At 43.8% G+C, this 16,038-nt stretch overlaps 1 protein-coding gene and 1 pseudogene across 1 annotated transcript; both read left to right on the top strand.

Annotated features, from left to right (window-relative positions):
• The first annotated feature begins 824 nt into the window (after nucleotides 1–824).
• Nucleotides 825–1,749, top strand: LOC122027670 (annotated as a pseudogene).
• Nucleotides 1,750–14,283: 12,534 nt separating this feature from the next.
• LOC122027574 (AT-hook motif nuclear-localized protein 29-like) lies at nucleotides 14,284–15,739 on the top strand. Its single transcript, XM_042586560.1, has one exon. It carries the CDS (start codon nucleotides 14,753–14,755, stop codon nucleotides 15,575–15,577), a length of 825 nt encoding a protein of 274 aa, XP_042442494.1. The 5' UTR covers nucleotides 14,284–14,752; the 3' UTR covers nucleotides 15,578–15,739.
• Nucleotides 15,740–16,038: the final 299 nt, after the last annotated feature.

Here is a 16,038-nt window from a genome sequence, read left to right as displayed (position 1 = left end):
TGAGTTTAAAAAGAATTATACTTATTTTTAAATTTTTTATATCTAAAAATATCTAAGATAATTAGATAAATTAATATCTATTATATTTAACTAAGGAGTGAAAATAAAAATTTTTATCAATGAGAACTACATGTAAAATTTCGTTTCTTATTTCTTGTTAAAGACTGCAGGTAAATTTTTCCAAAATAAAAAGAAGTACAAGAATATTGATTTGATAAAAATCTATTTTTTAATTATTAATAACTTTTAGATGAAAATACTTAATGAAATAATTAAATTCAACAACGCCTTTTAACCCTTGAGTCCTTGTATAAAATGCAATTGACTTATTAACATAACATTGACCCCTAAACTCCAAATCATTTAACCCTTTTGATGCCTTAGCCTTTGAGTGCTTAAAAAAATACAATTAACTTATCTAGACAAATATATTATTCCCACAAATCTCTAAGGGCATGTTTGGTTCGGGGTTATCTTTGATAACCTTGGTTATCCAACTAAGGTTATCCACCAAAACCTTGTTTGGTTTTGGTAATTGATGATTCCTAAGTTATGCTACATGCCTGACACATCAGCAAGTTGGGCATATAGCTCGGAATCAGAAAACCCCATAAAACTGGGGTTTTCTTTGATTCCCTGGTTAACCAAAACATTAAGACAATATTATCCTTCGTTATTTACCCTTTGAGACAAAAATAACCTTATAGATTTACCAAATTTCAATCTACCCCTCTAATATAATCAAACCTCTCGAGCGATCTTCTGATCTGCCGATGGGATCGCCATTCCTCCTCCAACCCTCTCGCTCGCTGACGGAAGAAGCTATGGCGGCTGCCGGCCAGTCCCAGGATGACCTGAAGCGCATCGCCGCCCTCTGCGCCGTGGAGCTGGTGCGGTCCGGCATGGTCCTTGGCCTCGGCACCGGCTCCACCGCCGCCCACGCCCTTGACCGCATCGGCGACCTCCTGCGCGGCGGCGACCTCCGTGACATCGTCGGCATCCCCACTTCCGAATGGGCCGCCGGCATCCCCCTCACCGATCTTGCCGCGCACCCGGTGGTCGCCCTGTCCATCGACGGCGCGGACGAGGTCGACCCGACGCTCAACCTTGTGAAGGGCCGTGGTGGCTCCCTCCTCCGGGAGAAGATGGTGGAGGGCGCCAGCCGCCGCTTCGTCGTCATCGTCGACGACTCCAAGCTCGTTCCGCGCCTCTGAGGCAGCGGCCTCGCCATCCCCGTGGAGGTCATCCCCTTCGGCTGGGCCCTCACTCTCCGCCGACTACAGAACCTCTTCGACGGCACGCCCGGCTTCAACCTCAAGCTCCGTACGGCTTCAATCAACGCCAAAGCTAGCGCCTTTACCGAAAAAGAATCCGAAATTGAGCCATTTGTGACGGATAACAAGAACTAAATCGTGGACCTGTTCTTCGAGGATGGAATCCACGGAGATCTACAGGCCATCAGTGATGACCTCCTGAGGATCACCGGCGTGGTCGAGCACGGAATGTTCCTCGGATTGGCGACGTCCGTGATCGTAGCCAGGAAGGATGGGGTGGTGTTGATGGACAAAGAGGCGAAGTCAAATGGTTTCTGAGAGGCATGTGATCGAGTTCAAAGCTAAATTATGTGTTGTTTCAAACATCATAAAGAAACCAGTTTTGACAGTAAGGAAACATCAACTGTCTCCATTAAGCTTCGACTGATAATTCAGTGATGGATAAACAATCAAGTTTCAGTAGATTTATTTTGGATTACAGCATTACAGATCTCTGTCTTGAACTGTCTTTTCTTTTCTTAGTTTTCTAAGTTGTGTATCAACTATCAAGTTTCAGAGATTGAAATGCAGTGGATAGCTATCAGGAAAATCTCAAAAAATAATAATCTCATTTAATCCTAGTAATATATCTAATCTGTGAAACACTTTCCTGTCTTTTTTACAAGTCCTCTGGTGTTTTCTTTTTCAGTCTTCTTTTGAAGAAGCAGCGTGAATTGGTTCTGGTTGATTTTGCTCGAGATTTTGACAAAGTCAACCCTCAATTCCCAGAGTCTACAATTTCATGAGCCCTTCTTTTTTAGAATAATGCTACGCTGTTCATCTGTAATGAAAAATCTATTCTCATGGAGTCAAATTAAATTATTGGGAGTAATCTGAAATTTAAAAAAAGGAAAATAAATATTCTTTCCAAAATCTCGTTGGTCTAAAAAAAAGTCAAAAATTCCGCACATCTATTAAGGGAGTGCATTGAAAACTTAGTAAAGACTTGTATTTTTAAAATATATAATAAATTAACAGGAGACCTTTAAATAAAATTTTAAATTTCAATATCAAACCTTACCTTTGAGTATAGGGGTATAAATAATTTCAAAAAATAAAAAAAATAAAAAATAAAAATTTTAAAAATAAAAATTTCTATGTATATTAATAAATAAATAAATAAATAAATAATAATAATACTATGTATAGTTGGTTTTATAATTGAGGGTAATACGGTAAAATATTAAACCAGGGTATTCATTAAAACCTTCAAACAAACAAGTTTTTATTGCATTACCTAGGTTGAACCAAACAACATTTGGTTATATTTTATTCTCCATAACCTTGGTTATGTGATTACCTGGTAATCACATAACCAAGGTTATACATGATGACTTGAACCAAACGCACCCTAAGACTCAAACACTTAGCCCTGGGATGGTAAATAGATGGATAAATTTTCAAATAATAAGTGTTCGATTTCCATGTAATACAAATAAACGTCTGATTTTTAAATCACTCGTGATATTAGATGGTTGAGATCGAATTAATTTTATCACGTCGATAAAATTATTCAGACGCTTAGGCTCTATCTATGGAAAACGCTAAGCACTAGAGTGACAAAGGATCAATTTAAATTTTAAATGCTCATAATTTTTAATTTGAAACTCGGAATTAGATTTTATCGGTAACCACGTGTGTGGAATTTTAAAATCTATATTTGTTATAGAGGAATCATAAAAGTCAAATTTTAAGTAAAATTTTAGCTACAATATAAGTTTTTTTCGAAATATTTTTATTATTTTTAGTAATTTTTATTTTTATAGTATTTAAAGTAATTTTGATATTTATGGATCTTAGTTTGTCTATATTAACATAATGTTCTTTTAATTTTAATTTCCATCAAAAAAAGATTTTTTCTTTAAAAAGATCTCTTTTCTATTGAAATTGAAGCTAAGTTCATATTTTAAGATTTAAGGGGCATTTGGTTCTTTCTTAGGAATAGGAATCGGAATGAGAATCATAGTATTGTAAAATGGGAATGCGTATGAGCATGGATATCACTTTTAAAAGCAATGTTTGATTAGTTAAATATTTTCTATCGGAATAAATCGAAATTTTCTTTTTTACCCTTAAAGGGAAATAAGAAAAAAAATTAGATATGAGAGAAAAATATGATAAGAGAGAATGATGAGAGAGAAAGTATGATGGGAAAGATTGAAGAGAGGGAAAGTGTGATGAGAGAAAATAAGGAAAGAGAGTGTAATGGGAGAGAGGATGATGAGAGAAGATGAGAGAGAAAATATGATGAGAGAGAAAGTATGATAGGAGAGGATAAAGAGAGAGAAAGTGTAATGAGAAAAATGAGGAGAGAGTGTGATGGGAAAGATTAAGGAGAGAGAAAGTATGATGAGAGAGAAAATATGATGAGAAAAAAATGTGATGAGAAAAAAGAGAGGAAGTGAGTGTGATGAGAGAGATTGATGAGAGAGAAAGCATGATGAGAGAGAAAGTGTGTTAAGAAAAAAGGGAGAGAATGTGATATGAGAGATTGAGGAGAGAGAAAATATGATGAGAGAGAAAGTTTGGTGAGAGAGAAAGTCTGGTGAGAGAAAAATATAAAAGAGAGTGTAACGGGAGAAATTGAGGGGAGAGAAAGTATGATGAGAAAAAAAAGGAAGAGAGTGTGATGGAAGAGATTGAGAGAGAAAGTGTGTGATAAAATAAGGAGAGAGAAAGTATGATAGAGAGAACAAGGAGAGAGAAAATGACATGAAAGAAAAATTAAATAAATATATTTTGATATTTGATATTAAAGGAAGGAATTTTAGTTTTAGGTCAAGAGTATTTTTGGAATAAGGGAATATTTTAATTGTTGAAAATAGAGTAATGACTCATTGAAGAGGAGACATGAGAATGAGTCATTACCGAATTATAAGGATTCATTCCCTTATTTATATTTCCATTCATATAATCCAAACATTAACAATGACAATTAATGATTGTTATTCACAATCTCCATTCTTATTCCCCTAAACCAAATGTCCCCTTATTTCCTTTCTTAATCTTCGGGTCTATAGTTTATATATACTGATACGATGTGTTGTAAGTGACTCCAAGAGTAATGTCAAGATTAGGTGACAATCAAAATCAAAATCAGATGACAACTAGGATGTACGTAGTCGGACAGACCACTCACCTTTGATGCTCAGCCGCCGACTCCTTATAGGCATGACCGCCAACACACAGTCGGTCGACCCCAGAGCCGGTCGGACCTTCAAGACTTAGCTCCTCACTCCTTGTGGGCATGACTCCTAGCATACAACTAGTCAACGCAAGAGCCAATCGAGCATTTGTGACTTAGCTCTCCACTCCTCATGGGCATGACTCCAGCATACAGCTGGTTGACCCAACAGTCAGTTAGACCATCGCGATTTAGTTCTCCACTCCTTAGCTGGTCGGTCCCAGAGCTAGTCAGACCTTCGAGACTTAGCTCCCCACTTCTCATGGGCATGACCACAGCATATAGCCGGTCGTCCCAACAGTCAGTCGGACCTTCGAGACTTAGCTCCCCACTTCTTACGGGCATGACCCCCAGCATACAGTCGGTCGGCCCCAAGAGCTAGTTGAATCTTTGGGACTTATCTCTACACTCCTCATGAGCATGACCCCAACATACAGTCAATTGATCCCAGCATATAGTTTGTCGGACCTTCGGGACTTAGCTCCCCACTCCTTATGGGCATGACTCCCAACATACAGTCGATCGGTCGTAGAGCGGTTGGACCTTCGGGACAGCTCCCTACTCCTCGTGGACATGACCCAGCAAACAATCTGTCGGCCTAAGAGCCGGTCGGACCTCCGAGGTGTTAGGATCCTTCGTACGGCTAGAGAGGGGGGTGTGAATAGCCGACCCCAAATCTCTCGCGTTTCTTCCTACAATTCGTTAGCGCAGCGGAAAATACAACAAAGAAACGAAAGAGAAGAAAATCAAACCTTAACACAGCGATGTACGAGGTTCGGAGATGATACTCCTACTCCTCGGCGTGTCCGTAAGGTGGACGAGCCCTATCAATCCGTCGGTGGATGAGTCCCCGGAGAACCGGCTAATATCAACTCCTTGTGGGTGGAGAAACCTCGCCACAATCACTTGCAACAGCAAGCTAAGAGTACAAGAGAATAGCAAGAACAAAATGAATGTAAAACAAACAAGCTTGCCTTCTCGTCGACTGAGGTCCCGGATGAAGTAGCAACTCCACGGACAGATGCAACAGCCAGTCGAAGAAGTCGAGGAAGCTCACGCGAAGCTTCGGAAGCGAGCTCAACAAAGCTCTAGAACAGCAGAAGCAAGAACTTGCAGAAGAAGATCCCGAGCTCGACAGCAGCCCTCCTTTATAACTCCAAGAGAGGGCCTAAGAAATCTGAAGCGGAAACCAAGTGCCTGGATCGGTCTGTGGACCGATCAGGCTCCATGTGGATCGGTCCACGGACCGATCCATTCCCTAACCTTCGTTCTGTTCCCCGATCGGTCCATGGACCGATCAAAGACGGATCGGGCGACCGATCAGGGAACCTCCGATCGGTCCGTAGACCGATCAGCTTTCTCCCGAACTTTTGCGCCTCGATCGTTGTCGATCGACGGCCCGCATCGATCAGAACTAATCTGATCGGTCACGGGCCGTCGATGGCAAGAACAGAGCTTCATCGATCGGTCACCGCATCGATCGAGCAACAGTATCACCGATCGGTGCGGTGACCGATCCGAGCTATTTTGCCCAAACCAAGTCCCAAGACTTCAAACCAATATCCGGTCAACCTTGACCTATTGGTACTTCATCCCTAGCATCCGGTCACCCTTGACCTGCTAGAACTCCTCGCCAAGTGTCCGGTCAATCCTTTGACCTACTTGGACTTTCCAACACCAAGTCCGATCATCCCCGATCCATCTGGATTTCTGCCTGGCTTCACTCACGGGACTTTCACCGGCTTCACTCACCGGATTTACACCGCCTAACATCCCGCTAGGACTTTCTCCGCCGCTTCACTCACCAGACTTTCCCACCGCCCGCTTCACTCACCAGGACTTTCCACACTGCCTAACATCCCAGTTAGGACTTTCCACTGCCTGGCTTCACTCACCAGGACTTTCCCACTGCCTGGCTTCACTCACCAGGACTTTCCACACTGCCTAACATCCCAGTTAGGACTTTCCACTGCCTGGCTTTACTCACCAGGACTTTCCCACTGCCTGGCTTCACTCACCAGGACTTTCACCTAGCTTCACTCACTAGGATTTTCACCTGGCTTCACTCACCAGGATTTCCCGACTGCCTGGCTTCACTCACCAGGACTTTCCAATCGCCTAACACCCATTCTTGTCAAACATCAAGAATACAACTCTCTCACGAGTGTCAAACATCAACATGCAACTCAACTAGGTCAATCTTGACCTAAGGTTGCATCAACAATCTTCCCAAGTCAAACATCAAAATACAACTCGAGTTACGTCAACTCGAGTCGGGTCAACCAGGTCAACCTTGACCTAAGGTTGCACCAACAATCTCCCCCTTTTTGATGTTTGACAAAACCATAATCAAGTTAGGTTAACCCGATAACCTAACTTAGGTTTTCAATCATCTTCCAATGTCCAATGTTCTTTCCTTGAACATTCTCTGGACATTCTCCCCTTAGGTTAACCCGATAACCTAACTTGGGTTCTCCAATAATACTCCCCATTTTTGACACACATCAAAAGAATTCAAGTTTCTTCCTTGACATTCTCCTAACTTTCGTTAACCCGATAACCTAACTTGGGTTCTCCAATAATTCTCCAATGAACACTCTCCCCTTTTTGACACACACCAAAAAGAAAAAGGAGAGTATCAAGGTCAAGAGTTTCTTCCTAATGAAAGTCCCATACCTTTCATTGAAACTCTTAATTTCCCCCTTGATACTAAACTCAACAATCAATTTAGTGATAATCCCATATCACTAATCCTCAAAAGTCTTAAGGAGTACAAACTCCCCCTAAAAGTCAACTCCTCTTGACAATTAGGTAAAACTCCCCTAAAGGTCAACTCCCCTTGACCATTACACCAACAATGTCTTTGAGAGTTCTAAACCTTTAGAAATCCACAAAACCCAACTTCCAGCTGAAATTTCAGACAAATTGAAAATCGAACGCAATCCCGATCGGTCCCCGGACCGATCGAATCCCGATCGGTCCCCGGACCGATCCACGCTCATCGATCGCACTTGGGTCGTCACCGATCGGTCACCGCACCGATCGAACTCCTGGATCGGTCCGGTGACCGATCCACACTCTGAAATCAGAGATTTCTGATTTCCCTTCCCGGAAATTCAGAAACTCCTAATAAATTCCAGAAAATTCCAAAAATCGTAAAATTTTGAGGATACACTCCTCATACCATATACTATCACGGAAAAATAGTTTTCTATGAAAATAGTTTCTATTTTCAAATCTTGATACAAAATTCGAAAACTTTGAAATAGTTCAAAGTTAAGTCAATTTTGTATCACAAAGTCCAATGATGAATGCTATCACTAGGAAAGCTTCATCAAGGTTTTTCAAATCAATTTTAAAATGCTTTTAAAACCATTTGAATTTAGGACCATAATCTTAGGGCTAGATGTACATGACTTGTACACAAGCGTTCCCTATGATCCCCATTTCTTGAATTAGGCTCATCTAGGTACAAGGACTATGCACCTTGATCCTAACTCATGATCCTAATATCTCACACACATCTAAGGTGTATCAAACCACATTCAAGTCAATTTGATGTGAGATATGGGTTAAGGTCAACTTAGGCTAAGTTCTCATGCATTTTCTAAACATCAATTTGATCTCAATATCAAATTATATGTTTGTCCTTAAATCAATTTTATTGATTATAATGCAAGAGATGATGACATGGCATATAATGATATCATAAGTAAAAACATGTGCCAATGTCATGATGTCATGGCATAAAGTTTGAATTTTAACTAAAGCATGACATATAAATAACCTAAGCATTATCATGACATTTCAAATGATCATAAATTAAATATGATGTCATGACATGGCATATGGCAAACAATCATGGTAAGTTAGCACAAATGAAATACCTAGATTACCTATCTAAGTATCCTTAATCACTTAGCTAATTTAACATCTAATCCTAGATTGCCCTTATATCCCTAAGGGAAACCAAAATCCCAATTATGGTATTTCCCTAGGTTTTCCTCAAATTGTGCCACTTAAGATTAAAAATGATATTTCCACCATTAGGCACATTTAGCTCTTCAAGGAGTAACTAGTAATTCTATTTCATTTTCAAAGGTTAACAAAACCTTGAAAATGCTCCTTGAGTGTCAATTTCCTCAAAGTTGGGTTAACTACCCTTCTTATTGAAGTTGACACTCTCTAACCCATCTATGGGGTAGAGAAAATGCTCCTAGGAACCCAATACCTACTTGAGCTCATTGGGTTCACTAAATATTCACTAGGGATAACTTCCCTAGCAACCCTCCTAATGACCCTCTTAGGCTTTGAAGCCTTGGTCATTTGGGTCTCATCAAGGTCAACTATAGGGGTGACTCCCCTTGTAACCTTGGTAATGGTCTTCCTAGCCCTAGGTTTTGTTCCATAATCGAATGGAACATTGTGATAAGTGGGCTTGACCATTTGGGACTTAGGTTTGTGACCCAAACCCTTTTTGTCCTTGGACATTGGTTTTGACCCTTAAACCCTAGAGATGACTTCTCCATGTTTTTAAGAGCCTTTTCTAAATTATCAAGTCTTGACCTCAAGACTTGATTTTCCCTCTCTAATACCTCAAGTTTTAATTTGTCATTTCTCTTGAGATATTCCTAGGCATGTGTCTAGTCTTCTTGGGATTTCTACCTAGGTTTTCCTTAATTTTAGAAGCGTTAAACCTAGGGTTGGTATTTCTAGTGTTATCCTTACCTAGGCTAACATGTTTAGCACCTAAGCACATGTGTTGATTTCTAGTGTTAACATGCTCATCATTATTTGCAATAGCAATAAAACTACTAGCATGTTTCTTATTTGAATTGCAATAGTGTGCCTTAAAAGGTACCTTAGGGTTTGCCTTAGCTCCCCCTATCGATGTGCCCGGTCTCTTGCCCTTGTGAGGTTGCCTCCTCCTTGGACATTGACTCCGATAATGTCCCCTTCGCTTGCATTGAAAACACACCACGTGCTTCTTGCCTTTGCGTGTTGGGACTCCGGCTCCCTTGACTTTTGGTGCCGGTGGAGTCTTCCTAACCCTCCTTGGACACTTACTCTTGTAGTGCCCATGTTTCCTACACTCAAAACACATTATGTGTAATTTGCTTGAAATCACAGTGTTTGAGTTACCTAGGGTTGTGGATGGAGATGAGCTTTCTTCTTCAACCCTTCCGGAGGTGGAAACTTCCTCTTCTTGCTCCGAACTTGAGCAAGAGGAACTCTCCTCCTCTTCTTCCTTGGATGTTGAGTAGCCCTCAACTCCCAATTCGCTCCCTCCATGATGTGAGCTACTTGGCTCACTAGGCTCCTCTTCATGGCTTGAAGTGGAGCTCTCCTCATGGTACTTGGCCAAGTTATCCCACAATTCCTTGGCATTGTTGTATTTACCTATCTTACACAAAATATTAGTAGGTAATGAAAATTCAATTGTTTTAGTTACCTCATTGTTGATCGTGGATTGGTGGACTTGTTCCTTCGTCCACTTGTTCTTCTCTAGAGGCTTTCCTTCTTTATCCATTGGAGGAGAAAACCCTTCTTGTACACAAAACCAGTTCAACATATTAGTCCTAAGAAAATACATCATCCTTACCTTCCAATATGTGAAGTTGTCGTTGTAGAAGGGTGGAATCGTGATGTCTTCTCCGAATTGATCCATCTCTAGCTTTGCTCCCACGGGTGTTGATCCGACGAAGAGCGTCCTTGCTCTGATACCACTTGTTAGGATCCTTCGTACGGCTAGAGAGGGGGGTGTGAATAGCCGACCCCAAATCTCTCGCGTTTCTTCCTACAATTCGTTAGCGCAGCGGAAAATACAACAAAGAAACGAAAGAGAAGAAAATCAAACCTTAACACAGCGATGTACGAGGTTCGGAGATGATACTCCTACTCCTCGGCGTGTCCGTAAGGTGGACGAGCCCTATCAATCCGTCGGTGGATGAGTCCCCGGAGAACCGGCTAATATCAACTCCTTGTGGGTGGAGAAACCTCGCCACAATCACTTGCAACAGCAAGCTAAGAGTACAAGAGAATAGCAAGAACAAAATGAATGTAAAACAAACAAGCTTGCCTTCTCGTCGACTGAGGTCCCGGATGAAGTAGCAACTCCACGGACAGATGCAACAGCAAGCCAGTCGAGAAAACTGTCCGGGAAGCTCACGCGAAGCTTCAGCAGCGGTTGAGCTCAGCAAAGCTCGGAGCACCAGAAGAAGCAGAAGCTTCAGGCAGGAGAGAACTTCCAGGAGGAAGAAGAAGAAGAAAGAGGCTCGCAGCAGCAGCCCTCCTTTTATAACCTGCGAAGAGGGCGAAGAAAACACAGAAGAAATCTAGCCGTTGCGTCGCAACGGCTAGTGCCTGGATCGGTCTGTGGACCGATCAGGCTCCATGTGGATCGGTCCACAGACCGATCCATTCCCTAACTTCGCTTCTGTTCCGTCTCTGATCGGTCCATGGACCGATCAGGGAAGCTCCTGATCGGTCCACAGACCGATCAGGGTCCCTGATCGGTCCGTGGGACCGATCAGCTTCTCCCGAACTTTGCGCCTCGATGTTGTCCGATCGGTGCGCATCGATCAGAACTAATCTGATCGGTCACCGATCGATCAAGAACAGAGCTTTTGATATCGATCGGTCACCGACCGATCGAGCAAACAGTATCACCGGATCGGTCTGGTGACCGATCCAGAGCTTGGTTTTTGCCCAAACCAAGTCCCAAGTCTTCCAAACCAATATCCGGTCAACCTTGACCTATTGGTACTTCATCCCTAGCATCTGGTCACTCCCTTGACCTGCTAGAACTCCCTGCCAAGTGTCCGGTCAATCCCTTTGACCCACTTGGACTTTCCAACACCAGAAGTCCGATCATCCCCGATCCATCTGGATTTTCCTTGGCTTCACTCACGGGACTTTCACCGCTTCACTCACCAGGATTTCCACACTGCCTAACATCCCAGTTAGGACTTTCCCACCGCCTTGCTTTAATCACCCGGCCTTTCCCCACTGCCTGGCTTCACTCACCAGGACTTTCCACACTGCCTAACATCCCAGTTAGGACTTTCTCACTGCCTGGCTTCACTCACCAGGACTTTCCCACTGCCTGGCTTCACTCACCAGGACTTTCCACACTGCCTAACATCCCAGTTAGGACTTTCCACTGCCTGGCTTTACTCACCAGGACTTTCCCACTGCCTGGCTTCACTCACCAGGACTTTCACCTAGCTTCACTCACTAGGATTTTCACCTGGCTTCACTCACCAGGATTTCCCGACTGCCTGGCTTCACTCACCAGGACTTTCCAATCGCCTAACACCCATTCTTGTCAAACATCAAGAATACAACTCTCTCACGAGTGTCAAACATCAACATGCAACTCAACTAGGTCAATCTTGACCTAAGGTTGCATCAACAATCTTCCCAAGTCAAACATCAAAATACAACTCGAGTTACGTCAACTCGAGTCGGGTCAACCAGGTCAACCTTGACCTAAGGTTGCACCAACACGAGGCTCAACTCCCCACTTCATGGGCACAACCCCAACATGCATCCGATCAGCTTCAAAGCCGATTGGACTCCTGTTAGGGGACAGTATTGTCATGGAATCATAACTCCCTATCAGAGAGTAACAACTACTCACTAGGGAATATTCCGCTATTCTGACATATATAGGCAATAAAACCTTCTATGGGAGGGTTGCCTTATACTAGGGCTGCAACTGAGCCGAGCCAAGATCGAGCTTGGGTCGGCTCGAGCTCGAGACAATTAAAGAGGCTCGGCTTGAGCTCGAGCTCGAGCGAGTTTCTGAATTTGAGCTCAAGCTCGGCTCAACCATTTAATCATGGGCTCGAGCTTGGCACGAGCTCGGCTCGAAAATAGTGAATTTAAATATAAAAACAAGTGCACACAAGTTGGGATTCAAACCTTCAACCTCTAACAACCTTATGAAACACTCTATCCACAAATACCTCCTCAACTTATTACTTAACTTTAAAGTAGTAATTATTTTAAATATTAAAATATTAAATTAGTCGAGCTCGAACATGCTCGACGAGCTTTTGAGCCAGTATTAAATGAGCTCGAGATCGGCTCAAATATTAAACGATCCGGCTCGAGCTCGGCTCGAGCTCGGTCAACTCCGAGCTCGAGTCTAGCTTTGACTGAGCCGCTCGTGCGCGGCTCGCGAACGACTTGACTCATTTACACCCTTACCTTATACCCTCCTTTACCCAAGATATTCTGACACCAGATATTCTCTAGCACCTCATGATTGTGGAGGTTATGAGGGTCAATATAAAAGGGGATCCTCTCCGTTGGCTAGGTATGCACGTACATCTGCACACGCATATACACTACTATTTTACTATTCATCTTATTCTTCACCATTTGGTGACGATTCAGACTTGAACGTCAGAGTGTGTGCGCCAGAGATCCCTTCCTAGTTCTCGCTCTAACGTTCATATTTGCTCTCTTTATAATGTATACAGAGAGGATTACTTGGTATTATTTTTTTCCAACTCAAAATCTTCTAATTAGGGTGTAAACGAGCCAAGCCGCTCGTGAGCTATTCGGATCTCGGCTCAAAAAAAAAAGTTCATTCGATTAAGTTAACAAACTGAACTCGAGCTGATTTCAAGCTTGAAAATATTATCGAGTTGAGCTCGAACTTAATAGTATTTAGTTCGTGAGCTTATAAACATGTTCGTTTAGAGGCTCATGAATATATTTATTAAGAGGCTCATGAACATATTCGTTAAGAGGCTCATGAGCTTACAATTCTACTTCTCACTATCAATATTAAAATCACCTATCCAACCCATCGTCTTTCTCAATTTTAATTTTAGACACATATCTAACTATATACCAAATGATTGTCTCTTTGATATCCTTCGAATTCTCATCCTCCCCGTTTCTCTGAGCTCAAATCTTCTGTCTCGAAAATGTGCCTGTCCCTCTGTCCCAAGCAGAAAACGACAAGGTTGTCTCGTGCGAAACACGTGACGCAGAGAACAATTAACTTTTGCCTCGAAAACCTCTTCGCGACTTGTCCCTCTGCCCTAACCTTGTACCCACGGCTGATCGGTCTCGTGACCGATCAGTAACCACACAGTAGCTCTCTGTGGGTTATCTGATCGGTCTGGTGACCGATCAGTAAGAAGCGATAAGAAGCGATGTGATTCAGAACGGGATCGGCCTATGAGATCGGTCTGTGGACCGATCCACCTATAGACTGATCGGTCCACAGACCGATCAGCATCATCCCAGACCGATCAGGATGTATCCTGATCGGTCCAGAGGGCTATGGATCGGTCTGTTGACCGATCCAGAATTCTATTTAATTCTGATTAGAAATCGAGAGTAATCTGCATCACATGTTTCACACGAGATAACTTTGTCATTTTATATTTGGGATAGAGGGACAGACACATTTTCGGGACAGAAGAATTGAGCTCCGTTTCTCGGGTCCGCCGGCGTCGCAGAATCCCTATCAATTAAATGTAGTTTAGAAGAAAAGAAAAAACAAAAAAAAACATAAAGAGAGGGCATGTTTTATTTGCGAGCAAAGCAATTAATGAGCTCCGAGTCTCTCTCATGCCCAAGGCGCTCGATCCCTTTTAAAATAAACTAGTTGGTGTGCGCCACCAATCTCGTCGTCATCTGCTTCTCTTCTTCTCTCTCTCTCTCTGATCTCCTCTGTGATCACCTCCCCTCTGACTCTCTCTCTCTCTCTCTACGTGGTCAAAGGATAACAAAAAAGAATCCTATCTATCGCTTGCCCTGCTGACAAGATTTCCAAAAGATATCATAAAACGAGGAGGCAGGGGAGCCTTCTTTGTCCCTCGGTTTTTCCTGTGCGTCTTCATCTTCGATCTGCGCCTTTTCTTGCTGTTTCTGATCGAGTGCCCAGTCGGATAGAGGAAATGGTTCTTCTTTTTCGGCTTCCTCTTCGAAAGTGATTTTCAATGTTTCTTCTCTTACGGCTGGTTCTGGTTCTGGTTCTGGAAGTTCTGGTTCTGGTTCGTCGCTGATCAGATTAAAAAAACAAACACAAGGCAAATTGAGTCTTCTTTTTGAGTTGCTGTTAAGCTTCTAGCTAATTTGAGATTTGCTGTTGATTTGGAAAAGGAACTGCTTTTGGCTCTTGATTTGGAGATTATATTGGAAGTTGTGTGTGTGTGTGAGAGAGAGAGAGCGAGAGAGAGAGAGGGGTAAGCTGGCGAACAAGTGGTGGGAGCGAGCCGATGAGACGGCGATGGCCGGAATGGGTTCTGAAGCAGGCGGAGGATCTTCCGGGTACCTTAAGCACCTCCTCGGCCCGCAGGATCAGCTGGAGGAATCTAAGGCTTCCCCGGAAGAGAACGCGATTCTTTCGGCGGAGGGCGGCGGCGATCAGGGAGAGCAGCCTTCTAGCTCTGTCGCTGCCGGTGGCGGCCCAATCCGCCGCCCTCGCGGTCGGCCGCCCGGCTCCAAGAACAAGCCGAAGCCGCCGATCGTGGTGACGCGCTACAGCCCCAACGCGCTGCACTCGCACATGCTCGAAGTCGCGGCCGGCGCCGACGTCGTTGAGTGCATCGGCGAGTACAGCCGCCGCCGCGGTCGCGGCGTCTCTGTTCTCAGCGGCTGCGGTGCCGTGGACAACGTCTCCCTTCGCCAGCCCGGCTCGGGGAGCATGGCGGCGACGCTGAGGGGGCGGTTCGAGATCCTCTCCCTGACAGGGACCGTGCTCCCGCCTCCGGCGCCCCCGGGCGCCGGCGGCCTGACTGTCTTCCTGGCAGGCTGCCAGGGGCAGGTGGTCGGCGGGAACGTGGTGGGCCCACTCGTGGCGGCGGGGCCGGTGGTGCTGATGGCCTCGTGGTTCGCAAACGCCGTGTACGAGCGGCTGCCGCTGGAGAGCGAGGAGGAGACGGCGGCGGCTATTGCGGCCGCCGAGAGGCATCCGCCGGGCGCGTCGCAGCCCTCCGGTGTCGGCGTTCCTTTCCGCAATTTGGCCGGTAACATTCGAAGCTACCAGCTACCAAGCGACGCTTTTGGTTGGGGTGCAACCGCTGCCGATCATCTCCGCCCTCCTCCCTTCTAGTTAACCATTCTCATGCATCACCTACTCTGAAGAACAAAATGGAAGACAGTAGACATAGATTATTGCATGCAATTCATGTCTGTTTATGATCTGATGTACCGTTATTCGAAATCAAGGTTAATTTTCCCTTGTCGTGACATTTGCATCACTTAAACTATCAAACCATTTACATTTTGTAGGAGCTTAATTAATTTGGATGAGCATTTGTTTTCTCTGGTCTGTTTCTGCTTGTTTAATTAATTAAATTAATCTCGTGAAGCATGAGGGAAGGTGGTGGTTGTTGTTTTTGCCTTTGGTCAGTCAAAGGAAAAGACTGGCGCAGTTATGTTGTCATTTAATGGGGGAAATGAAATTGGAGTATAAGATACTGAACGGCATGCTGAAAGATTCTCCCGTCTGCTTTCATCTTTTTCCAAGTACAACTCTAGAAAGGAGGTTTCTGCCGCAGTAATAAATAGCTT

The sequence above is a fragment of the Zingiber officinale genome, chromosome 10A (genome assembly GCF_018446385.1).
Source record: "Zingiber officinale cultivar Zhangliang chromosome 10A, Zo_v1.1, whole genome shotgun sequence".
Taxonomy (NCBI): domain Eukaryota; kingdom Viridiplantae; phylum Streptophyta; class Magnoliopsida; order Zingiberales; family Zingiberaceae; genus Zingiber; species Zingiber officinale.
Note: the sequence above shows the minus strand (reverse complement) of the source record. Positions and strands in the feature narration are given on the sequence as shown.

Coding starts and splice junctions, on each gene's coding strand:
- LOC122027574 (XM_042586560.1), top strand. CDS start 14,753: ATGGCCGGAATGGGTTCTGAAGCAGGCGGAGGATCTTCCGGGTACCTT.